The 24,991-nt window shown below is 46.1% G+C and overlaps 2 protein-coding genes across 3 annotated transcripts; both read left to right on the forward strand.

The window, feature by feature from the left end:
* The first annotated feature begins 7,566 nt into the window (after positions 1-7,566).
* ccnd2a (cyclin D2, a) lies at positions 7,567-16,544 on the forward strand. The gene is made up of 2 exons (XM_047033999.1): positions 7,567-7,755; positions 12,381-16,544. Exons 1-2 carry the CDS (start codon positions 7,621-7,623, stop codon positions 12,543-12,545), a joined length of 300 nt encoding a protein of 99 aa, XP_046889955.1. The 5' UTR covers positions 7,567-7,620; the 3' UTR covers positions 12,546-16,544.
* A 5,408-nt stretch (positions 16,545-21,952) lies between these two features.
* Positions 21,953-24,987, forward strand: tigara (TP53 induced glycolysis regulatory phosphatase a). Of its 2 annotated transcripts, XM_047034020.1 has the most exons (6): positions 21,953-22,101; positions 22,642-22,679; positions 22,837-22,958; positions 23,050-23,127; positions 23,225-23,335; positions 23,523-24,987. In XM_047034020.1, exons 1-6 carry the CDS (start codon positions 22,070-22,072, stop codon positions 23,931-23,933), a joined length of 792 nt encoding a protein of 263 aa, XP_046889976.1. In that variant the 5' UTR covers positions 21,953-22,069; the 3' UTR covers positions 23,934-24,987. The 2 variants fall into 2 exon arrangements, with proteins under 2 accessions (XP_046889976.1, XP_046889977.1); XM_047034021.1 differs by lacking the exon at positions 22,642-22,679.
* The last annotated feature ends 4 nt before the right edge of the window (positions 24,988-24,991 follow it).

A 24,991-nucleotide genomic window follows, 5' to 3' on the forward strand; every position in this document is an offset into this window, starting at 1 on the left:
GTGTAACTTTGTGGTGTAACTGAAGAGAGATGACGGTGACATCCACATGAAAATATGTGGTCTTGGAAGAGTATGTGTCATGGACATGTGTGTGTGTGTGTGTGCATAAATGCATGTGCCCATGCCTGTATGCCGTGTCTGTAGATGTTTGAGTGCAGGTGTGTGTGATTGTGCGTGTGAGGAAGACACTTCAAAGGTTTAGCGACCTGGTCCAGGGGCGATCTTGGGTACCTGTGGACCCATGGTGGAACCTGTGAAGAGGGGGGAGGAGGGTGGGAGACTGGGGAGGAAGAGAGCAGACAGGCCATTGTCTCGGGCCTCCAGGGGGTGTGTTCTCCCAAGATCAAAGCGAGAGGGAGACCTGAACATGATCTGAGTAACCTGGAGCAGAGGAGGAGGAGGAGGAGGAGGAGGAGGAGGAGGAGGGGGAGGGGGAGGAGGAGGAGGAGGAGGAGGAGGAGGAGGAGGAGGAGGAGGAGGAGGAGGAGGAGGAGGAGGAGGGAGGGGGAGGGTAGGAGGAGGGAGGGAGGGAAGACAGAGCGATGGATGAAGAGGGTGAGAAACAGAAAGGCATGGCAGGAGCTGGAGAGGTTAGGTCAACAGGCGGGTCAACAGGCGGGTCAACAGGCGGGTCAACAGGCGGGTCAACAGGCGGGTTAGCATTATTTGCTCCTTGCAGCACAGAGAGACATGCATGTCATGTTTGGCTGTTTATTTCTTTGACTCCTATTTTCTCACTTGCGTTCCTGTTTGCTGCTTGTGGGCACAGTGACCTTCACAGTCTGTAGGGCAGGCTCTCCAGAAAGTACCCCAGAACCACACACCATGCTGGGGACACGGGAACCAAAGTAAATCCCTGCCCTCCACCCACCCACCCACCCTCCCTCTACCCACCCTCCACCCACAACCCCTGACATCACAGGAATAATCTCTACCCGCACTCCCCCTGACCTTTGTGGGAAAGAACCACATGTCCTAAGGATGTTCATAAAGAACCACATGTCCTAAGGATGTTCATAAAGAACCACATGTCCTAAGGATGTTCATAAAGAACCACATGTCCTAAGGATGTTCATAATGAACCACATGTCCTAAGGATGTTCATAATGTATGGGTTCTGATTTTGCAATGTTTTGAATAGTTTACGCTGAACGGGAACCGTTTCATTCTTATTTAGCTTGTCATCGTCTCTTGGCAGATGCTTTCAGCAACATACAAGGGATGTGCGGGCAAATGTTCTCTTACTGAGCTATACTGAGTGGATGCTCTCCTACTGAGCTATACTAAGTGGGTGCGGATTCTCCAGGAGATGTTTTCCTAAAGTTTTCTAGAGGAATAGCTCAGCAGATTGCTCAAATGAAGACCAGGCAGAGGGTTCTCCTTTGCTCTCCGCGTCTCCTGTTCTTCCAGGCAGAGAGTGAGAGAGTCCACAATGTGATGCATCTGAAGAGCTTGGGGAATGCCAAACCCCTTTTGTGCAACGTTCCCAGCCATAAATCTTCACTTATCTACCTAGCTCTCGTCTCTCTCCCTGAGCGGGGCGGGTAGATAGAGCTGGAGGAGGAGGAGGAGATTTCTAGAGGGATTTACATTTGCAAGACAGTTGACAGCGGGTCACCTGTCGCCTCAGTATTTCATGCATTTAGATCCCCCCCCCACCACCCCCCCCACCCCCGTCGCTCGCTTAGAACCAAGCCTTCTGTTTTTGAAAGAGAGAAAGAAAGAAGGAGAGAGTGGTAGGAAAGGTTTATAAAGCCCTCTCAGTTTTTAATGGTTCCTCTCTTTGATAAAATAGTTCCGTTCGAAGGCACTTGGTGGGATTTTGTCAGATGCAGTGCAGCCCCCCCCTTAGTATTAATTAATAACATCTCGGACGTTCCATTCAGCGCTATGCAAATGTGTCCTGGGCTCAGAGAGAGTCTGGGAGAAAGGAGACAAAAGGCCGGCCCCTACCTTTCATATGCAGAGGCATGCAAGGGTCAGCTCAGCGGGGGCACTTGATACGAACACCATCGCGTCCCTCGGGCTGCCTGGAGGAGAATGGAGGGGGGAACAAGCTCATTAAGGGAGATTATGGCCTGTACCTTCACACAGACTCCCAGCACTTCTTATGTCCCCCACCATCTCCCACCATCTCTACAGAGTGCTGCCATGTGACTGCTATCAGCTCTACCAAACATGATCCTGAAGTGGTTCTAGAACTGTACGCTCACGTCTTCATCAGGTTTTGGAAATCTACATTAGGGTCTTTTGAAGTTTGGTTGTTTTGGTGGTCTGGATTCTGTTGACTTCATGTGCTGGTTCTGGAACAATGCTGGACAGTACTTCATGGTCTGGTTGGAGAACTGTATGTTCTTCATAACCTATTTCAGGAACACAGCGGGGGTTCTGGTCTATTGAGACACTAACCATGTCAGTGGGGAGAAGGTTTCTGGCCCATCCGAGACATGGACACAGTTGAGATCCTTCCAGGGTCGTTTTTTTGTTTCTCGTACGAACCGTACGAACATGGTCTCTGGACGGATTGTTCTGAATACTCTAACAGTAGTTCACAGAAATCCTGCTTGAGTAAAAGCCGCCTATACGAGTTGATGTTGGAAGGTAGGGTGGATGGAATGTTCCAGACGGATATAGAACCCACTTCCTCTCCTCCACACTAATGAAGAGTGATTCATCCTACAGCTCCTGCACACACACACAGGATTTGTTGTAAGCAAACAGTAGAAGTGTGTGTGTGTGTGTGTGTGTGTGTGAGAGAGAGTGTGTGTGTATCAGGGTACAGCCTCTGCATCATGGACTCGTAGGATGACAAATGGTGTATCATCAAAAGGCATGCGCTGGACACTCGTCCTACACACACCCACACACCACACTGGTGTAACCAACACCATGCCGGGAATTACCGGATGGCTTAGTCACTCTGAGACCATATCAGAGAAAGCGGTGCGACTGTTAACAGAGCCTGTTAAAACGGGACGCATTCTAGAAGTTACCATTTACCACACTAACATGAGAGGTTGACTGTGAAGTCAGTGTAAGCAGCAGATGGACCCAACTTGTATCCTGTTTGAAAACACGACAGAGAAGGAGAGGAATAGACAGGTGATTATCTGTCTCTTTCACCTCCTCCTTCCCTTGTTCCTCATTCTGTTCCCTCTGATCCAGAGTGCTGCTGTTACTCAAGTCCAGGGCCATGGTGGTGCAAGAGTTGTTACTGGATCTAAAGAGGATTCTTTGGACATGGCTGTGCTGTGGTGGATTAAACCATTTCCTCTCTCTCTCTTCTCTCTCTCTCTCTCTCTCTCTCTCTCTCTCTCTCTCTCTCTCTCCCTCTCCCTCTCTCTCTCTCTCTCTCTCTCTCTCTCTCTCTCTCACAGATACAAGCACACATGCCGTAGTGACCTACACATAAACCCAATGTCCTCCTCATGTTCTTGAGAAAAGAAAGTTGGAAACAATTTGTTATGGAATGATGAAACCAGCGAACATCAAAATGTTGGATGATGATTATTTCCTGTTAGATAACTTCCTTTCTCTCTTTATTCTCCTCTCCATCAAACTTTGTTTATTTCTCTCGTCTTCCTCTTTTCTCTGTCACTTTATTTCTCCCTCTCTGTCTCTGTCTCTCTCTGTGTCTTCTTCTCAATCTGCCAGTGACTCTGAGGGGGACCAGTGGGCAGGTCTGCCGTCAGGCTGTGTGTCTGCCGACCTTGTTTTGACTACCAGGTCCACTCCATTAGTGGTGAAGTGTACCGCCTTGCCAATCCCAGACTGATGTTTGTATTTGACCTTAATCAATCAACAAACCCCGGCTCCTCAAAACGTTTAAGCCTCTTAAAAAACAAAGTCAACAGGCCTCACATCTGTGCACAACACAGACTCTTGATTTATTGCGCCAGGAGAAAAAAAAATCCAGCCTTTTTGGCTGTCAGTCAATTTTCCAGCTCTAATTAATTTACAAGTTGGCTGTTTATACAGTACAGGGCATCTCCCCCACCCAGAAGCTGGCCATGGTATGGTGGGCAGGGTGGTTGAACAGGGGCAGGGGAAGCTTGTGTGTGCGTGTGTGTGTGTGAGGGAGGAGAGGGGATCGAGGGTGGGGTGGGGGGGTGAACGGCTGGAGGAGAAAGCAGTATTGAAGGATGGAAGCCCAGTCCAGTCCAGTCCAGCCCAGGCCAGCCCAGGCCCAGCCCCAGGCCCAGCCCCAGCCCCAGCCCCAGCCCCAGCCCCAGCCCCAGCCCCAGCCCCAGGCCCAGCCCAGCCCAGCCCCAGCCCCAGGCCCAGCCCCAGCCCCAGCCCCAGCCCCAGCCCCAGCCCCAGCCCCAGGCCAGCCCAGCCCCAGCCCCAGCCCCAGCCCCAGGCCCAGCCCCAGCCCCAGCCCCAGCCCCAGCCCCAGCCCCAGGCCCAGGCCCAGCCCCAGGCCAGCCACAGGCCAGGCCAGCCCAGCCCCAGCCCCAGCCCCAGCCCCAGCCCCAGGCCAGCCCCAGGCCAGCCCAGCCCCAGCCCAGCCCCAGCCCCAGCCCAGCCCCAGCCCAGTCCAGGCAGGCTCTAGCTGTTCCCAGGGAGCACTCCCTCCCAGGCGTCTCCACTCAGTTCCATATACTGTTTACCCTGTTTATCCTCTATATGAATATCAATGAGGTGGCCTGAAACAAGGCCTTTCTTTTCCTCCGCACCCTGCCCCAGTCCCCCCTGATGCCCCTGTGAAAGCTGCACGCGCCCCCCACACCCTGCCCCAGTCCCCCCTGATGCCCCTGTGAAAGCTGCACGCGCCCCCCATACCCTGCCCCAGTCCCCCCTGATGCCCCTGTGAAAGCTGCACGCGCCCCCCGCACCCTGCCCCAGTCCTGTCTTGCCTCCGCATTGAAAGATCAGATTGCTGCCCACTAGACTGCTGTCTACTTAACTCTACAGTCTGTGTGTGTGTGTGTGTGTGTGTGTGTGTGTGTGTGTGTGTGTGTGTGTGTGTGTGTGTGTGTGTGCGTGCGTGCGTGGATTGTTACAAACGTACACTCACTCGTTCACGCATCTGCACACACTCACACACACATTGTACACACACATTCACACACACACATATTGTACGCGCACACACACAAGTACATATACAGTACGCCCATGCTTGCCTTGGTCCCCATTATGTATAGAAGGCTATGCTCTTAAAGCTGTGATGTACTGCAGTCTCTCTCTCTCTCTCTGTCTCTCTCTGTGATGTCATGCAGTCTCTCTCTCTGTGAAGTCTCTGCAGTGTGATGTCATGCAATCTCTCTCTCTCTCTTTGTGCAGTCTCTCTCTGTGATGTCATGCAGTCTCTCTCTCTGTGAAGTCTCTGCAGTGTGATGTCATGCAGTCTCTCTCTCTCTCTCTCTCTCTCTCTCTCTCTCTCTCTCTCTCTCTCTCTCTCTCTCTCTCTCTTTGTGCAGTCTCTCTCTGTGATGTCATGCAGTCTCTCTCTCTCTCTCTTTGTGCAGTCTGTCTCTGTGATGTCATGCAGTCTCTCTCTCTATCTCTCTCTGTGATGTCATGCAGTCTCTCTCTCTCTCTCTCTCTCTCTCTCTGTGATGTCTTGCAGTCTCTCTCGCAGTGATGTCATGCAGTCTCTTTCTCAGTGATGTCATGCAGTCTCTCTCTCTCTCTCTCTCTCTCTCTCTCTCTCTCTCTGTGATGTCATTCAGTCTCTCTATCAGTGATGTCATGCAGTCTCTCTCTCAGTGATGTCATGCAGTCTCTCTCTTTGTGATGTCATGCAGTCTCTCTCAGTGATGTCATGCAGTCTCTCTCAGTGATGTCATGCAGTCTCTCTCAGTGATGTCATGCAGTCTGTCTCTGGGATTCTCCCCTGGCCTTGGCTGCCACCCAGTAGCCAATACAGGGCTCTATAATAAGTTCATTCATTTGTCAACACTGAGCCGCAAGATAAGAACTAAGGCTGGCTCTGCATGTTAAGAAGCTAGCTTAGGGCTGCCTTTACAGCTATTTTAGGGCTGTCTTTACAGCTAGCTTAGGGCTGTCTTTACAGCTAGTTTAGGGCTGTCTTTACAGCTATCTTAGGGCTGTCTTTACAGCTAGTTTAGGGCTGCCTTTACAGCTAGCTTAGGGCTGCCTTTACAGCTATCTTAGGGCTGCCTTTACAGCTATCTTAGGGCTGCCTTTACAGCTAGCCTAGGGCTGTCTTTACAGCTAGCTCAGGGCTGCCTTTACAGCTAGCTTAGGGCTTTTACAGCTAGTTTAGGGTTGCCTTTACAGCTAGTTTAGGGCTGTCTTTACAGCTATTTTAGGGCTGTCTTTACAGCTATTTTAGGGCTGCCTTTACAGCTAGTTTAGGGCTGCCTTTACAGCTAGCTTAGGGCTGTCTTTACAGCTAGTTTAGGGCTGCCTTTACAGCTAGCTTAGGGCTGTCTTTACAGCTATTTTAGGGCTGTCTTTACAGCTAGCTTAGGGCTGCCTTTACAGCTAGTTTAGGGCTGCCGATTGAGCCACACTCTGGAGCCCCCCCCCCCCCCTCTGGAGCCCCCCCCCCCCTCTGGAGCCCCCCCCCCCTCTGGAGCCCCCTCTCCTCTCACACACACAACAATCTCTGGCAGGGTTCGAGTGACACTGCCCATAGCAACAACCTCTGCCTGCTGCCTTCTACAACCCCCTCTCTCTCTCTCTCTCTCTCTCTCTCTGTCTCTCTCTCCCTCCCTTTCCCTCTCGGGCCATTTGCAAGCTGTCTTCTTGCATTCTGAATGACAGTGAGGGGAGCTAACAGGGTTTAAGGGGCTTGAGACGCCCGGCCACACAAGGAATGAAAGAAGGGACCTACAGCAGCGAGCCCTGGCATCGTCTGTGTGCTGCTTTCATCCCCTCCTGCTCCCCGCGCTGTAGGGCGTTCACAACCAGCACACCATTCACTCAGGAGATGGAAGGAAAGGGTCAGGACAGGGGAGGAGGGCTGGAAAGAGAGAGAGATATGAGAGAGATGAGAGAAAGATGAGAGAGAGATGAGAGAGAGAGAGAGATGAGAAAGAGAGAGAGAGAGAGAGACAGAGAGACAGAGAGACAGAGAGAGAGAGAGAGAGAGAGAGAGAGAGAGAGAGAGAGAGAGAGAGAGAGAGAGAGAGAGAGAGAGAGAGAGAGAGATGGTTGCTCTTCAGTTGTTGCAGAGAAGCTTCACTATCCTAAATCCCTCCAGGAACGTTAGTGGGAGGAGCCCCACACTAGTGGGAGGAGCCTTCTGTATTACTATGACATACACCCATCAGACTGTTTCTAGCCGAGCATTTGGATGTCTGTAACCTGATTGTTTGACGTGTTGTGTGAATGGATGGGTGTCGTTCAGGTCTCACGATTCTGTGTTAGATCACCTGTGAGGGGGTGTTCACCCCCTGAGTTCTGCTCACCTGTGAGGGGGTGTTCACACCCTGAGTTCTGCTCACCTGTGAGGGGGTGTTCACCCCCTGAGTTCTCTTCACCTGTGAGGGAGTGTTCACACCCTGAGTTCTGCTCACCTGTGAGGATGTGTTCACACCCTCAGCAGATCTCGCGAGCTACAGAGCTGCTTCTGGGTTCTTCCGGCTGCTGAACATCTGCACCCCATCAAGTTCTTCCTTCTCTCCTCTTCCAGATTTCAACTTCGCCATGTACCCTCCTTCCATGATTGCCACGGGCAGTGTAGGAGCAGCTATCTGCGGCCTGCAGTTGGACTCCGTGGACCAATCACAGTGGGGCGACAGTCTGACAGAGCTGCTAGCCAAGATCACAAACACAGACATGGTGAGTGTGACACAACAATCGGGATGTGTTTCCGTGTAGCAGCACGGTGATGTCATGACTTTCATGCATGTTGACAAAGTTGAAATGATCTCTGAAGATCTCACCACACGCTAGGATGCTGGTGCCACCACCCGCCAAGTTAACAATGTTCAATCCACATTTTCGGACAGTTTTCAATGTTTTCTCACGGATTCAACAGATTTTTGACACCCATTCTGTAAGTAAGAGAGATGACTGCTCGCTCATGTGGTCAATATTCTCCATGTTAATCAGAGCAGGTTCTCAAGTGAGAATGAACATTTTGGTACTAGAAACTTTTTACAAATCCTGTATTGTGCCTACAGAGAGGGGACCTGCTCTGTATGAACTGTACACCAAGCATAATAGCTAACCAGAGACGACCTAGCATAGGCCCATCATCTGAGACCAGGCCCCATGTCTGTCCCATGCAGCTCCCATACGGCTCTGAGCCTGTTCCTCATTCCAAAGGTCACTTGCCGTGTGTGTGTTGGTGTGTGGTCTTTGTGTGTGCGCATGTGTGTGTACGAGGAAGAGAGGGAGCTCTTAACCCAGGCAGTGGGCAGGTTGGAGATGCTGGCATACGGGAAGGCAGGCCAGCCAGCCAGCCATTCAGCCATTCAGCACGCCAGCCAATCAGCACGGCAGTTGAGTCTGTTGCTGTGTAGATGGAGTGTGAGCATGGTGTTGGAGCTGTGGCAACACGCAGGCTTTCCTCTGTGGAGGGGAGGGACCTAGCTTTCCTCTGTGGAGGGGAGGGGCCTAGCTTTCCTCTGTGGAGGGGATGGGCCTGGAGGGGAGGGGCCTAGCTTTCCTCTGTGGAGGGGAGGGGCCTGGAGGGGAGGGGCCTAGCTTTCCTCTGTGGAGGGGCCTAGCTTTCCTCTGTGGAGGGGAGGGGCCTAGCTTTCCTCTGTGGAGGGGAGGGGCCTAGCTTTCCTCTGTGGAGGGGAGGGGCCTGGCTTTCCTCTGTGGAGGGGAGGGACCTAGCTTTCCTCTGTGGAGGGGAGGGGCCTAGCTTTCCTCTGTGGAGGGGAGGGGCCTGGAGGGGCCTAACTTTCCTCTGTGGAGGGGAGGGGCCTAGCTTTCCTCTGTGGAGGGGAGGGGCCTCTTTCCTCTGTGGAAGGGAGGGGCCTAGCTTTCCTCTGTGGAGGGGAGGGGCCTCTTTCCTCTGTGGAAGGGAGGGGCCTAGCTTTCCTCTGTGGAGGGGGGGGGGGGATCGAGAGGAGCTGAGGTCAGGATTCTGTAGGAGAGTGAGAATATGAAGTATGCAGACATGGGGGGCTGATGGGGGCAGAGGAGATGTACTTGGTGCTTCTGAGAGGTGTGGCTGGTTTGTGAAAGACAAGATGAGCGCTGCACAGAGGTTGTTTGAGGTTGGAAGATTAGAGCTTTAAGGATATTTAGCAGATTTAGGGGTGAAGGTTGGGATCAAGGTTAGGGTTGGAGCAGGAACAGCCGAGATGTCCTTACTGTTACAGCAAGATCAGGAATTTGACTTCCTGCATGGGCAGAATAATTTTACACTTATTCCTTCTCCTCTCAATCTGTGACTCCATCATCACCATGCCTCCTGCCCACCTCTCCTCCAGTCAGAGGTGTGACGTGCCAGGTCTACATGGGGTGGGCTCCAGTGCACATCTTGGTTTGGCTTGCTTCCTGGCGGGGGACAGCTCATGGAGCGGAGAGTGACGAGGGCCAGGCCAAACATGAGCTGATGCCAGAGCTGATGCCTGCACCGCCAGCCCCTTGGCCCCCTGCAGGCGTCTGCGGTATCTAGAAGCCACCATCTCCAGCTGTGTGTGTGTGTTGATTGTGTGTGTGTTGATTGTGTGTGTGTGTGTGTATCCTGGACCAGAGAGAGTACCCTCAGATGGCCAGTGAGGGATATTCAATTTGAGAAGAAAAAAGAATTGGCAGTTGTAGAAATAAATCCATATCAGTAAGCTACTCTGCATTTTTTTTAACCTTGTAATACAGTTGACAGTGTATTCATACTGTTTCACACTTAGTTGGTGTAATATGGGTGTGTGCAACACATTTTTAACTCTTAGAACATCCGATATGACAACATGTGTTGTTGGAAGAGAAGTGTGTTGAACCCACAGAAGGAGAAGTCCTCCGTGTTCTGATGAGTAGGGCAAAAGGAAAGGAAGGAGAGATGAACAGGAGTGAACATTGAAAATCACTTCCTGCTCTTGATCTGCTTGGCTTAGCCAAGGCACCACTCTCTCGCTCTCACTCATCTCTTCCGCTCACACACTCTGGTTTTGGCCTTTCCTTCTTCCTCTCTCCACTTCTTTTACAGATTCCCTAATTCACCTTCCTTTTCGCTCTCCTCTCTCTCTTTTCGCTCTCCTGCTTTTTCTCCTTACATACCATGTGTGGTCGTCATCCATTCAGCAATGATTCAGCTGTTACCAGGACGACCCATATGTTTATTGTCATCTGTGTTGTTCTTAAACGCTTCATTAGAATCAGTTTCAAAACTTCAAGAATATCTCTTTATCTGTGGCTCTTTCACACACACTCACTTAGACACATCACACACACACCCACGCCACCGTTTAGCGGTGAAACTGGCTGACATGTGGGTAATATGGTGTGTGTCGTTGTCACTCCCCCCCATCACCCCCCCCCCCCTCCCCCCTCAGGATGTAGACGTCTCAGCTGCCTGACCACACCTCTTCAATCTGCTGTGGTCCCTCACCCCCGGCCACTCTCTCACTTCCTGTCTGTCTGCTCCACTTCCTCCTCCTCGTGGAATGAAGAGAGATGGAAGCGTCACGGATGTTGCCATTTTTGGCCCATCTACCCAGAGAAAACGAAGAACCGAAGATGGGTTGCATTGGCATGCTTCCTCAGTCTGGTTCAATGTTCACAGGTGTGATTTGTCAACATATTTAACAAGCTGGAAGCGTCTCCATCCACTCTCCTCGCCCGCCATGATGTCACACTAACAAACCATGCTCCTTAACTCCTTACCAACGGATTGGTCAAAGCTTTTGTTTAGGTCCTGTTTAGGGCTGCGATACAGCATTCCCATCTTCCAGTACACCCTCAGTCCACCCCCCAATAGGATCCCCAGCACCCAGAAAACCTCCCTGAAAACAACATGTGTTTCCAGAAGTCACATGCTGAAGCCATTACAGCAGCCAGTGTGAACCCTGCAGGACTTGGCATAGCCTCCAAACGCTGGTGAAGAGGTGGGGATGGAGAGGGGGGGGTGGAGAGGGGGGGTGCTTGAGAGGTGAGGGCCTGCGTTCCTGCGGTAGGACACAGACAGTTGCTTTACATGTTTTTGTGTTTTTAGTTAATTTTCTCAGAGGAACTCAGTTTTTTTATGTTCTTTTTTACTCACCGAGTGTCTGGTGTGAAACGGCCTGAGCACTCAGCTTGGTCATCACTGTTGTCAGGGGAAACACCCTCCCAGAGGCCCTCTCCCCTAACCCCCCAAACACACATTCTGTTGGCCAGGTCAGGCCAAGACGATAGGCATAACGTGTAAAACACATCCTTAGACTAAAGATGTGTCCTGTCTCTGACATGGTTTGTCCACGTGCTTGCTAGGTGACGCTCTCCATCCATTCACGGTGTGAACTTCTTGGTCAGGTTTTTCTTCTTCCAGGAAGATGCCCTGGACCAGCTCCTATGGTACATGTGAACATATTCACTATGGCAGCTTACAGATCCGAGACCTGGTCTGGCTGCCCCACCACGGAGCCGGCGTCTGATTGGAGCTCATCAGGTTTAGATCTGCTGTGATTGGTTGTACCATTCTCTCACAGACACCTGGTGTTAAAAACCAGTGTGTGTGTGTGTGTGGTGCATTGTGGATTTCATCCAGCAGAAGGCACTGCAAGCACTGGGTGAACATGCACCTTTTGTACACCCTGTCAGTTCAACAATCTAGAACACTACTCCCTCTCCCACACCCTGCGTCCTCACCCAAGCCCACACCGGCTGCTTCAGTTTGTTTAGACTTCCCTTGTTTCCCTCCTCCGCTCTTCCTTGGGTCTCACGTCCCCTTCATCCTCCCTCCATCATCCCGCCATCGTGGAGGAGATTAGGGCTTAATGGTGTTGAGGGGTGGTCCTCCCAAGAGAGTTCTCAGGTTCTGGAGCGGTGCTTTGATCCTGAAACCCGAGATGGAGGGAGCTCAGGTGGATCCCCTGAAGGCAAAGAGAGAGGGAGAGATGGAGGAAGACAAACAGAGAGGCTGGCTCTTGTTAAAAAAAGTACCACCTTTGTGTTTCCCGCAGGAGGGGGATGTAATTAACATAGCTTTAGTACTACCTGTGTTTTCACTGTCGTCAAGGCTACTACTGTTTGGTGTGTGTGTGTGTGTGTGTGTGTGTGTGTGTGAGCGTGGGAGGTGTTGGCAGGTGGGCTGATGTAATGCCCGGTTCTGGTTGTTGTCTTGGCTGTCTGTCTGTGTTTGGGGGGAAACCAGCTCATTGCCCTTTCAAGCCTGGAACGGCCCCCTCTCTACGGCCCTATGACAGCTGTCTGTGACTCTGAGAACGTCTCCCTGTATTTTAGATGAGTCTATGCGCGCACAGTGGGTCTACTGGGATCTCTAAGTGTACTTTTGTGTGTGGTGTTTCCAGGATGTGCTGAAGGCCTGTCAGGAGCAGATTGAGCGTGTGCTGGTGAGCAGCCTACGGGAGGGGCGGCAGCAGCAGCAGCAGGTTCAGAGAGGCCCCAGCAGCAAAGCCCTCGACGAGGTCGACCAGTCCAGCACCCCCACGGATGTACAAGATATCAACCTCTGAAATTTCCACCAGGGGTCGCAAGAGAGCAACTGCAGTGCCACGAGTTACAATATATTGACAAGAAGAAGAAAAAAAACGACAAAAACACAAAAACTACAAAAAACAACATACCCCTCAAAAAAAAGTGCATGCTAGTTTTTGTAGGTTTCCTATTTTGTAATACAAAACATGTGCCCATGTATATTATAAAATCAAAGCTATTTTAGATACAAGATAAATATTTCTAAGATATAGAGTCTATTTGAAAAGCTATGAATTTAAGCAAACAAGAAGTGTTGCGTCCCATTTACACGAGTCATATCCCACTCAATTTATGATCGAGTTATCTGGAAATAATATCTTTAAAATATGACTTTTGAATGTGTAGTGGGGTGTCCAACCTTGCAGATACGGGGTCACACTGGGGGCGAAGGTTTGGTTTTTGTTTATACCTTGTTGGTCGGTGTGAGTTGAAACAGGCATCATGTGGGCTCTCTTCAGAGCAGGCGTGGAGTCCCGGGCAGCAGGGACTGGCCTGTATGCTGATGACCAGGAGCATGGAGGCATTGACAGATCTTTGAGAAAGAAAGATGGAGACGACAGCCAATTATTATTAATATTAATGTTGACATCAAAAAGCTCTTTTTGTCAGGTTGCTTGTGTGTATGTGTGTACGTATGTGTGCGTGCGTGCACGTGTTTGTGAGAGTGACAGAGCAAACGAGGAAACAGAGACTGTGTTATACCATTACTGCTCAACGCCTGAGAGTCCAGACCAAGCCAGACTAAAGAGACCAGGGATCAGACCAGGGATCAGACCAGGGCATCTAAGCTGCATCACTGCCACAGAGTAAAGGACCAGTATCAGACTGCAATGTCTTACAGAGATGCTGAGAGGTGGACAGAGAGATGGAGAGATTAGAGAAAGGTGAGAGAGATTTGATGTTGTCTCCGTTAAGATCTAAACTATTTTCTGGTTATCTAAGGCCCTAATATGAGCCGTTTGGGAGGGCCATCACCTCACATTTGAGGTTTTTCAAGTTTTTCCTTGTCACTGCCAATGTCCCAATTGAATATAGCCACATGACCCTGTGTTCCATGTCAGTCACATGACCCTGTGTTCCATGTCAGTCACATGACCCTGTGTTCCATGTCAGTCACATGACCCTGTGTTACATGTCAGTCACATGACCCTGTGTTCCATGTCAGTGGCTGTGAGGAGGTTGAGGTTCCGGGAAGCCTCATTGACTGGAGGATACATGATAGTACATAGGAGGACTGTTAGTGTAGAGGATAGTGGAGTGTGGAAGCAGACTGTGGTCTATGTACTGCACACTTAGGGCACATTTGATTTAGGTAACCCAGAAAGATATTACCAGTGGTACACTGGGGAACAAGCAAGTACAACATTTGAGGTCAACGAAAGGCACCCCGATAGATTTGGAGGATTGGATCAGAGTGTTTGGAGGTGTGGAGGGGACAGGGGTGTGGCAAGGTGAGGGTGGGATTCAAGAGAGGAAGGATGGGGGGGGTGCTAGGGAGGGGGATGATGAAAGGATGGATGGATGAAGGAGAGGAGTATGCTGCTGTGAGGGGAGGGGGAGTGGCCAGGAACAGGTCAGTGGGCAGTTCAAAATCTTAACCCTAAAGGCCTCGTATTTTAACTTCAAGATCCATGTTGGGGAATGTTCTTTGCAGAGTAATGAACTAGGACGGTAGCCAGCCTTTTAGCTGGGAGCTGGCCCCTTCTAGGATCAGCATTCTTTGAGGAAATATCGGAGCAGGGGGGGATATAATCAATGCATCTTTTTAGTCCTGTTTCAATGCGCCTATGATTTAAACAACAGCAAAGCACTTTGAAAACATGTTCCCATGGAGACGAGCCAGAACGTGTCTGGATCGGGGGCTCTATTGATGTTTTCAGTTTTTTTCTTGTTAGTTTATTTTTTTTTTTCTTTGGTTTACTAAGTAGGGCTGGTTTCCCGGATGTCAGATGTACGTTCCCATGGTAACAAGCAGGTGTCCAAATAAAGCAGCGACACCTGAAGACAGAGGACATTCCGAATATTGAAAAACATTCCTTAACAATATTGCTCGTGCAAAGGAAAAGCAAGTCTGACCATTTAATGTATTTCAACAAAAACTATGCCAATGCAAATTTTCTGTGGGAAAAAAAGGCTGCATTAAAACACAAAAAAGGTGGTTTTATTTTATTTTAGTTTTTTTTTTCTTAGAATTTTATTTTGGTGGTTATATAATTATGAAATATTTGTTTACTTGAATCTTTTGTTCCTATTTGATCTGCTTTGATAGTGAAAAAATCCAAGTCACATGTGCTGTGTATTAACTGCACAGAGGACATGTTCTGAGGGCAAATAGAATATTTCTAATCTCAAAGGATTTAAATGGCGGGGGGTGTTTCAAAAGGGGATAAAGCTTTGGTGAATTTGTGCACATTAGGCAGAGGGACAAATGGGAGGAAGGTTTGAACAGGTTACTCAAAAGAAGTGTGTCACTTTTGAGAAACTGATGTCATAAAATTAGATTTCAGTCTCTAACCAAAACGTGCCCTTGTTCATCATTTTCCATGTTATTCCCTGATATTCTTCCAGCAACTCTGAACGTGCATCAAATCATGATATTTTCTTAAATCTACTATGTAGTTGACTGTGTTTAGTGACCACCTGTAAGGTTTGTGTTGTGTAATGGGGCAAATCCAACCCTGTCTAGAGTTAGTGTTTAGAGATACTGTATTCCAACCCTGTCTAGAGTTAGTGTTTAGAGATACTGTATTCCAACCCTGTCTAGAGTTAGTGTTTAGAGATACTGTATTCCAAAGTGAAGAGGAGAAGGTGTGAAGACATTGTAAAAGTGTCAATATTTTTATTGAGTTTATTATTATTGTCCTTTTTGCGCTGCTAAAAGCTATGATTTTTGTTTCATTCTTATATTACAGAAGAATAACATTACCTAGTTGTGATGTATCACTTGAGTGTGCTGCTATTTTATAAACATTTGTATTATAATATAATTATTTTACTGCTTATGAGATACGTTCAGATTCCTGAAATTAGATGGTAATAGAAGAACATGACATGAGTATTCGACTGGAAATGTTCTTTGTACAGTTTTTTTTGTTGGTTTGTTTTGTTTCTTTTTTTTTTGTTGCTTAGATAGCATGTTTCTTTTCTCTTTTTTATCTATTTTTCTCTCTTTTCTTGGTCACATAAAAAATGCGGTATGTCTATACCTCAGGTTTACTGGTTAAAAAGGTTAGAAACAACTCTCTCATTACCTCAACTCTGCAGTTAGGGAGCCCTGAGAGGAACAGCAGAAGGCATGACAGTTCATGAGTCAGACCTGGGGTACCAAACCATGTACACATACTTATATGTGGAATTGGTGTTCCCATCAGAAAGAACCCAATGAAACAGCCCTCTAAAAGGGATGTTGTGAGATAATCAAACTCACCTCATATACTTTAAAGGGATGTTGTGAGATAATCAAACTCACCTCATATACTTTTAAGTATTTGATGTATTGGCACCAGGACTGTAATGAAAATGTTCAGGGCTCCCCCCAGGACCCCAACACCGTGGGGGAGGAGTCCATCACAAGCACTTCTCTGGTCAAATATCAAGAGATAACGTCCATTTTGGTGCTACATAAATGACATGTATGATCACCTTTGTAATGGGGAAACATGATCCCACCATGCTTTGTAACAATCACATTGAATGTTGATGAATTGGGGTTTCTCCCAAAACATGTTGAGCTAGCTGGTTTCCACCACCATCCCATTGGTCTGGGAACCTCCAGCAGTTGAGATGTGTAGACCAATCCAGAATGTTGATGTTGGCTGGATTGACCAATCAAGCAACTCACCACAAAAGTGCATTTCCACAGTGATGTCTGTTTTAGTTCCTTTAACTCCCTCCACTATAATTCCCATCATGTACCTCAATGTCAATTGCACAACCTTTGTTCAATAAACTTCTGCTTTAAATAGTGTGACACCACATTCATGTTATTCTCATTTCTTTTTTGAGCATCAGTGTGATCTTTCAGTGTTTGCGGTGTCTGGTACCAGAGCAGTAAACAAGGGAGAAAGTGTAGAGCTGACATTCCTAGTCATAGAGAGAAAAACCTTGAGGAAGACAAGGAGGTGTCAAAGAAGAAGAGAATGGTTGCAACCAATGAGATGAAGCTTACCATAGGGCTATTGTTCGTTGTTTGATACTGAAGTTTACCCTCTCCATTATGGAGGACCAAACCTGCCAAAATCAAAAATAAATAAATAAATAAATAAATGTATAAATAAATGTACTTATACATAAAAAAATGTAAATATATAAAAATAAATGTATGAAAAAATATTAATTACGTATTTATTTATTTACATGGCCATTTATTTCTGTATTTATTAATTTTTGTATTTATTTATTTCTGTGTACATTTATTTCTGTATTTATTTATTTATTTGTACATTTATTTCTGTATTTCCTTGTCCTTAAGCTAATGAGGTAAGCTGTCAATCAATGTATGTCACGGTGTCACCTTAACCCCATTGGTCGATTGGTATCAGAGTGCGAAGATGGACTTTCCATGCCTGGGGTTGCTATGAATACCTTAGTAAACAAAAGACTGCACACACGCAACAGATAGCCAGAGATTTGAGAGTTTTGGCTAGCTAACCTTGCTAAAAAAGTGCTAGTCAAGATGTTTTACTTTTTTGCGTTGAGGCTCTGGATACCAATTTGTACCATTTAGCTGCATGCAGAGTCATAAAAAGAAAGAGTTGCATCAATTGATTGGCTTTACGTTCATGGTACTGCACTGTAGGATAGTTAGAACTAGAGCGAGCTAGCATGAGTTTCAAACACAGCAGCATCGTCGTTGTGGAACAGTTGTACTGCATTGTATGAAGGAGCTGTGCCAAGGTAAGAATGTGTAAGTTCTTGGCTCATTTTCTGGCATCTAGTACATTTAATATTTCAGTATCTTAAAGTGCCGAGATTTTTGGATGCTAGCTAGAAATGTAGAAGCCAGAACGTAGCAAAAACAATGTGCTACGAAGTGAGTGATGACCTGTTTATGTAATGTTAAGTGTAGCTTGCTAATTTAGTGCACTATTTATGTTTATTGAGAAACTAATGCCTACAAACAAGTTTGTGTGAGAGGAAAGCTGTATTTAATAATTAATTCATAAAGGTGGTCGCTTATTTGCACCAAAGTCTGGTAGTTAGTACGGTAAGAAATTGGATGATATTATACAGTATCAAGGAACCATCAAAGAACAGAGTACAACATGGTTAATCTATTCATAAAGTGAATGTTTACTAAGCAAACTATGAGTTAGAGACCATTGTAACATTCAGTCCATCATGAGTTAGAGACCATTGTAACATTCAGTCCATCATGTGATTATCATTACAGCTTACTGTCTGTTTATGTGTGTGTGTGTGTTGTGGTTATGGCCCTTGCAGTCTGGCATTGCTACTGAGGTTGATGTGAGCTGAAAAGGAGGCCCAGTGCCTTGGAGGTGGATGTCAGACCACTGGACGAACGAGCGCTGGATGGGAGACCACTAGTTGAAGGAGCGCTGGATGGGAGAACACTGGATGAGAGAGAGCTGGAATTGGGACCACTGGATGAGGGAAAATGTGATGGAGTGGGCTGTCTTATATTTGAACCACAGTATTTTTGTCATTACTATGCTTTTAATTGTGGTCGTTATTGAGTTATATTGAGTTTGCTCCTGTTGACTTTAGCAAACCACCTCTTTCTCTCACTATCAGCTGGAAAGCTGTAGCCTACATCACGACTCCCTATTTGGAGCATGCAATACATCCAAGATGCTTGGTGCAAGACCAAGACAGCGCAGTGTAGACAAAAGTGTTACCTTTATTGTGACACTCTTTTCATAGCAGAGATTAAAATAACGTGTACATATTTGAATAGTCATGTTGACTATCATAGTTGTACTGTAGCCTTTCACAACCAAGTCCTTGAGGTTTAATCATTGTGCACTACACATGCTTAAAATTTTATTAAACTGTTTCCTATTTCTATCATTACATGGTCATAATCACCTTGTGTGCTGTCAGTTATTGATGATTCAATAAAAAGGAATAAGTAGGGCAAGATTAAATAAAGATGCAGAACATACTACTTGTTTGTAAGTTACATTTAATGACAACACATGAAGGGTATGAAGAGATTCTTAAATTGGAGTACAGCTCTGGTTGCATCTATATGGCTGTTGATTTGCCTGACAGACAGAAATAAATCTATCAATAAATATATTGCATACATAGAAATTATTTTACAATTATTTTACTATAGTCTTTTGTTTTCTACATAATTTATTTCTGTCTGTATTTATTTCTGTATTTATTTATTTCTGTGTACATTTATTTCTGTATTTCTTCATTCTTAAGCTAATTAGGGGGCGGGATAGGGGCGGGATCAGGGCATCATGCCATAGCAAGACCAGATAGATTAGAGACGTAAAGTCACAGTAAACATGTCCAGACGGATATTGGAGCTACTAAAGGCAGCTGATCAAACTATTGATATCTGGTCAGATGATATGTGGATATTTTGAAGTGTAGCCTACTTATCGCGTACACGGCAACCACAAATTCAGATGAATTTAGCTCTAGCTAGCAACGATCTGTCATACGGGTTAAACTAAGGAACTCGTGTAAATGAGTAAAACGTAGCTCTAATAATTTTAATCCAATGTTGTAACATTAGGCAGGTAGCCGGTAAACTTCCCTAGCAGGTTAGCATAGTTATACTGTAATACTCTGCAGTTTGACCGACACAATTTAGTCATAGTTTATGGAGTGCATTTGTAGTGGCGTGTTCTGCATTTTTGTCATTATCAACAGCAAGTCTATCAGGCAAATCAACAGCCATATAGATGCAACCAGAGTTGTACTCCAATTTAAGAATCTCTTCATACCCTTCATGTGTTGTCATTAAATGTAACTTACAAACAAGTAGTATGTTCTGCATCTTTATTTAATCTTGCCCTACTTATTCCTTTTTATTGAATCATCAATAACTGACAGCACACAAGGTGATTATGACCATGTAATGATAGAAATAGGAAACAGTTTAATAAAATTTTAAGCATGTGTAGTGCACAATGATTAAACCTCAAGGACTTGGTTGTGAAAGGCTACAGTACAACTATGATAGTCAACATGACTATTCAAATATGTACACGTTATTTTAATCTCTGCTATGAAAAGAGTGTCACAATAAAGGTAACACTTTTGTCTACACTGCGCTGTCTTGGTCTTGCACCAAGCATCTTGGATGTATTGCATGCTCCAAATAGGGAGTCGTGATGTAGGCTACAGCTTTCCAGCTGATAGTGAGAGAAAGAGGTGGTTTGCTAAAGTCAACAGGAGCAAACTCAATATAACTCAATAACGACCACAATTAAAAGCATAGTAATGACAAAAATACTGTGGTTCAAATATAAGACAGCCCACTCCATCACATTTTCCCTCATCCAGTGGTCCCAATTCCAGCTCTCTCTCATCCAGTGTTCTCCCATCCAGCGCTCCTTCAACTAGTGGTCTCCCATCCAGCGCTCGTTCGTCCAGTGGTCTGACATCCACCTCCAAGGCACTGGGCCTCCTTTTCAGCTCACATCAACCTCAGTAGCAATGCCAGACTGCAAGGGCCATAACCACAACACACACACACACATAAACAGACAGTAAGCTGTAATGATAATCACATGATGGACTGAATGTTACAATGGTCTCTAACTCATGATGGACTGAATGTTACAATGGTCTCTAACTCATAGTTTGCTTAGTAAACATTCACTTTATGAATAGATTAACCATGTTGTACTCTGTTCTTTGATGGTTCCTTGATACTGTATAATATCATCCAATTTCTTACCGTACTAACTACCAGACTTTGGTGCAAATAAGCGACCACCTTTATGAATTAATTATTAAATACAGCTTTCCTCTCACACAAACTTGTTTGTAGGCATTAGTTTCTCAATAAACATAAATAGTGCACTAAATTAGCAAGCTACACTTAACATTACATAAACAGGTCATCACTCACTTCGTAGCACATTGTTTTTGCTACGTTCTGGCTTCTACATTTCTAGCTAGCATCCAAAAATCTCGGCACTTTAAGATACTGAAATATTAAATGTACTAGATGCCAGAAAATGAGCCAAGAACTTACACATTCTTACCTTGGCACAGCTCCTTCATACAATGCAGTACAACTGTTCCACAACGACGATGCTGCTGTGTTTGAAACTCATGCTAGCTCGCTCTAGTTCTAACTATCCTACAGTGCAGTACCATGAACGTAAAGCCAATCAATTGATGCAACTCTTTCTTTTTATGACTCTGCATGCAGCTAAATGGTACAAATTGGTATCCAGAGCCTCAACGCAAAAAAGTAAAACATCTTGACTAGCACTTTTTTAGCAAGGTTAGCTAGCCAAAACTCTCAAATCTCTGGCTATCTGTTGCGTGTGTGCAGTCTTTTGTTTACTAAGGTATTCATAGCAACCCCAGGCATGGAAAGTCCATCTTCGCACTCTGATACCAATCAACCAATGGGGTTAAGGTGACACCGTGACATACATTGATTGACAGCTTACCTCATTAGCTTAAGGACAAGGAAATACAGAAATAAATGTACACATAAATAAATAAATACAGAAATAAATGTACACAGAAATAAATAAATACAAAAATTAATAAATACAGAAATAAATGGCCATGTAAATAAATAAATACGTAATTAATATTTTTTCATACATTTATTTTTATATATATTTTTTTTTTATGTATAAGTACATTTATTTATACATTTATTTATTTATTCATTTATTTTTTAATTTTGGCAGGTTTGGTCCTCCATACTCCATGTCCTGGGGAGTTTCATGATCCAAAATCATGAAACTCACCACCGGAGATGGTAAGTAACAATGTACAAATACTCACATTTTTCGAGAAAAAAAATAAAGTTTGGAAAGTTTGAAAAAATACATGAACAAAAGGCGTCAAAAAAGATGGCAGGCGAATGCGCTGCGTGTCTTTTTGTATTCATGTATAAATATGATGTGAGGTACAGTCCCCTTGCGTGACAGTAAAACAGGTCATAGCTTTGACTTAATTATATGTCAGACCCCATACTTCTTTAGCCTACTTGAGTGAAAAAGTGTAGGCCTATCTGTACTTCTGCTTGAGAGAAGGATGTGTGTACTGCAATTGCTGCTCACCACGAATCAGTTTATGCCCTTTCTTTGCTTTTCCACGGTCTGCTGCGTATAGATGTGTTTAACACACCACTGCCACTGTGAAACACGACAGAAAGACGTGGCCAATCACATTGGCGATCGTCTGTTCGTCACTACGATACGACATCGAATCCAAAACGTTTTTGGCTTGAGCAAATATCCTACCGGTCCATTCGTCCAGGATTGTAGCTGAAGTTAATTTAATTTTAAATTCACAACAAATACAGTTAACTAATCAAAAGCATAAAATGCTCACATTTGGCTTAACGATAGTACGACAGTAAGTGTTACAAGTGCTTACATTCGTATGTGGTATTGTCGGCTTTAGCCGGTAACTGTATGTTCAATTGTATGATTTTCGACTCGCTCTATGCAACTGTTGTTGTTAGAATAATGTTTTTACAATGCATTGACCATCGTAGGCAGCTCTATTATGTATCTCTTCATGAAGAAAATAGTTATATTATCCGTATAATAAAAGTGATCTCATGCTTGGTGCACGCAGTTGCTATGCTCTGGGCTAGTGTCACATTTCCCAGTTCATCTAAAGGTTACGGATGAAAGCGTTTCACCTCACCTCCGTCCTATAGAAATGTCATGGGGCCTCGTGTTCTCGCTGGGACGATGAAACAGGTTCACTCCTAGACAAGAATGACATCTACACTCGGCAACGTGTGGAGGAGATAGTCCTATTGTAAATCGACAGTCACCTTAAGAATTTGACAAATGTAGCCTACCTGTATGTGGGATATGGTTTTGCTTTTTCGATTGAATCGGTTGAGTATTTTAATTTTATTTTTGGATAATTTTATTTCCCCAGTGGTGAAACACAGTACAATAAAGATGGTCTATTACAAGGTAAAGTGCCATTTTCGGACAGGCTTGACTAGATATGATGTAACGATTTGTCAGTCCCCCTTGGACGAAACAGTTGATTTACAAAACGACCAAATCTGTATACTATGTCCTTTGCCAATACCCCCCCCCCCCCCTCACCCCCCCCCCCCCCTTCCAGGGCAGGCTATAGATTCGCCTCTGTCAGAGATTGGGATGGCTCAGGCAGGTGCAGTAGGGCAGTACCTCAGAGACATCACCTTCACCAACATCTTTGTCAGCAGCATGCTCCGTGCCCTCCAGGTCAGGAACCATGCCTCAGGAGATGATGACGAAGACGGCGTAAAGAATCTCCTCATTTGTAAATGCTGTGTCTTTCGTATGTTTGTTGCAGACTGCTGAGATGATTGTGAAGCACAACAGCAGTTGCTCGGGTTTAGAAATGGTCTCTGATGCTTTACTCAAAGAAAGGGTGAGCAAGTAGTTTACACAGACTAGGAATTGACTGTGGTGGGCAGGTGCATACAGTAAACAGACGCTTCGTATGGAATCTCCTTGTTGTGTTTCAGAGTTTTGGGATAGCTGAGGGGGGTCTAGTGGAGGACCTGAGGAACATGGCCAAGGCAGCTGGGGAGACGTGTCCTGACTTCACTCCACCTGAGGGTGAGACGCAGGAACAGGTGAGCCTCCTGTCTCCGTCACACACACCTACACCTGCTGTTGGATTGAAGCTGTATTACACATTAGAACCACTAGATGGCCCTATTGACATGCATGTGAGACGGCTCTGGGTCAAAGTGAGGCTTTCCTCTCCCTGGTGGGGGTTGAGGTGTATAACTGTGTGTCAACACTGCTGTCTGTGTGTAGGTAAAAGAGAGATTCAAAGCCTTCCTGGAGACAATGTTCCAGCGTATGATGGCTGACCACTGCAGTGAAGGCGCCCAGAGGGCCACCCCCCTGGGGGCCGTGGTGGTGGGAACAGAGGAGGGCCCCGAGGCCCCTCCAGGCCAGCCAGACGACGGGCTCCAGGGCACCCGGGCCCACGCTCTCATCGTGGGCCACGGGGCGTACATACGGGTGGCGGTGCGCTACATGGTGGAGGAGCTTCACTGCTCCCTGCCTGCCCAGTCAGACATGAAACACGTCTTGTCTCTCTGCCCCAACACGGGAATCGGACGCTTCGTCCTCACGGTGACACGAGGGGATGGCGGCGCGTTGGTGACAGCCAGCCGCTGTGTGTTCTTCAACAGGAGAGACCACATCAAGGACGGGGAGTAGAAAGACAGGATGAGGGAATGAAGAGAGGAGAGAAGGATGGATGTTAGGGAGACGGGGAATAGAGGGAGGACGTTGGTAGGATGATCTTCACAGACTCCTTGAGTATTGTTTACAAAGACAGTAAATGAAGCTTTTGTGAAACGTGTTTAGTTTGAATCTACCACTCAGGTTCATGCTGTGAAACATTGAAGATGCAAGAAAATAGAAAATAAACATTGCACTCTGAAGCATTGCTGTCCAACTATGCAAATCGTAATTGATTTGTTTTCACAGTTTCAGTTACAATCTTAATCAGGCTCTATTTACTGCCCACATCATTAGAGCATGTTTATAAAACTTTATTAAAAATCCTTGGAAATGAATATACAAGCGTTAGAATTTACATATTAAGGCTTGTGTACTGTATATTTTTATATTTCAAGATTTTCCGATTTTTCATGAGATCCCTTACCTTAGTACCTTCATTAAGCTCAGGCCGCTTGTTGCAGTGACTGTGCGTCAATGTCTCGTCATAGATTCATTACTGATCTACAGTCAGCGTGGGTGTCTGTTTGGTCTCATGACTTGTGGGTTACATCCTGTGTGGAAGGACATGACGCCACAGCAGCCTCATGGACCACTGCAAATAAGTGACTGTTTTACCTGTGAAGGAACGGTGACGGCGGGCAAGGACTGAGTGACTACTGACCTGGTGGACAGGTGTCCCATCTACTGCACATCCTGTTTGTATCCACGCCAGAACATTGGCAAGTTCTTGCAACGTATTCACCATGTGCACTAATCCAGAAGAACAAGGGCTTGATTGCAGCTCTCCAGTTTGACAGACTGTTGTGTTATCTGTTCACAGTGTATGTAGTGAGTGTCTTTACGGCATACTGCCTCATTCCAACAATGTAGTACTTGTAAGAGCAAACATCCTAGAGAGTAGTTTGATCAGTACCAATGCCTGTAACTCTTACATAACCACTGTTCAAGAATCAGGACACCTTACTGGCTCCCATTTCAAAGTTATCAAAACTGCGTCATAACATCTCTTTTTCTAATCTGTTTCCTGCATC

Source organism: Hypomesus transpacificus, chromosome 14, assembly GCF_021917145.1.
Source record: "Hypomesus transpacificus isolate Combined female chromosome 14, fHypTra1, whole genome shotgun sequence".
In the NCBI taxonomy this organism is placed as follows: domain Eukaryota; kingdom Metazoa; phylum Chordata; class Actinopteri; order Osmeriformes; family Osmeridae; genus Hypomesus; species Hypomesus transpacificus.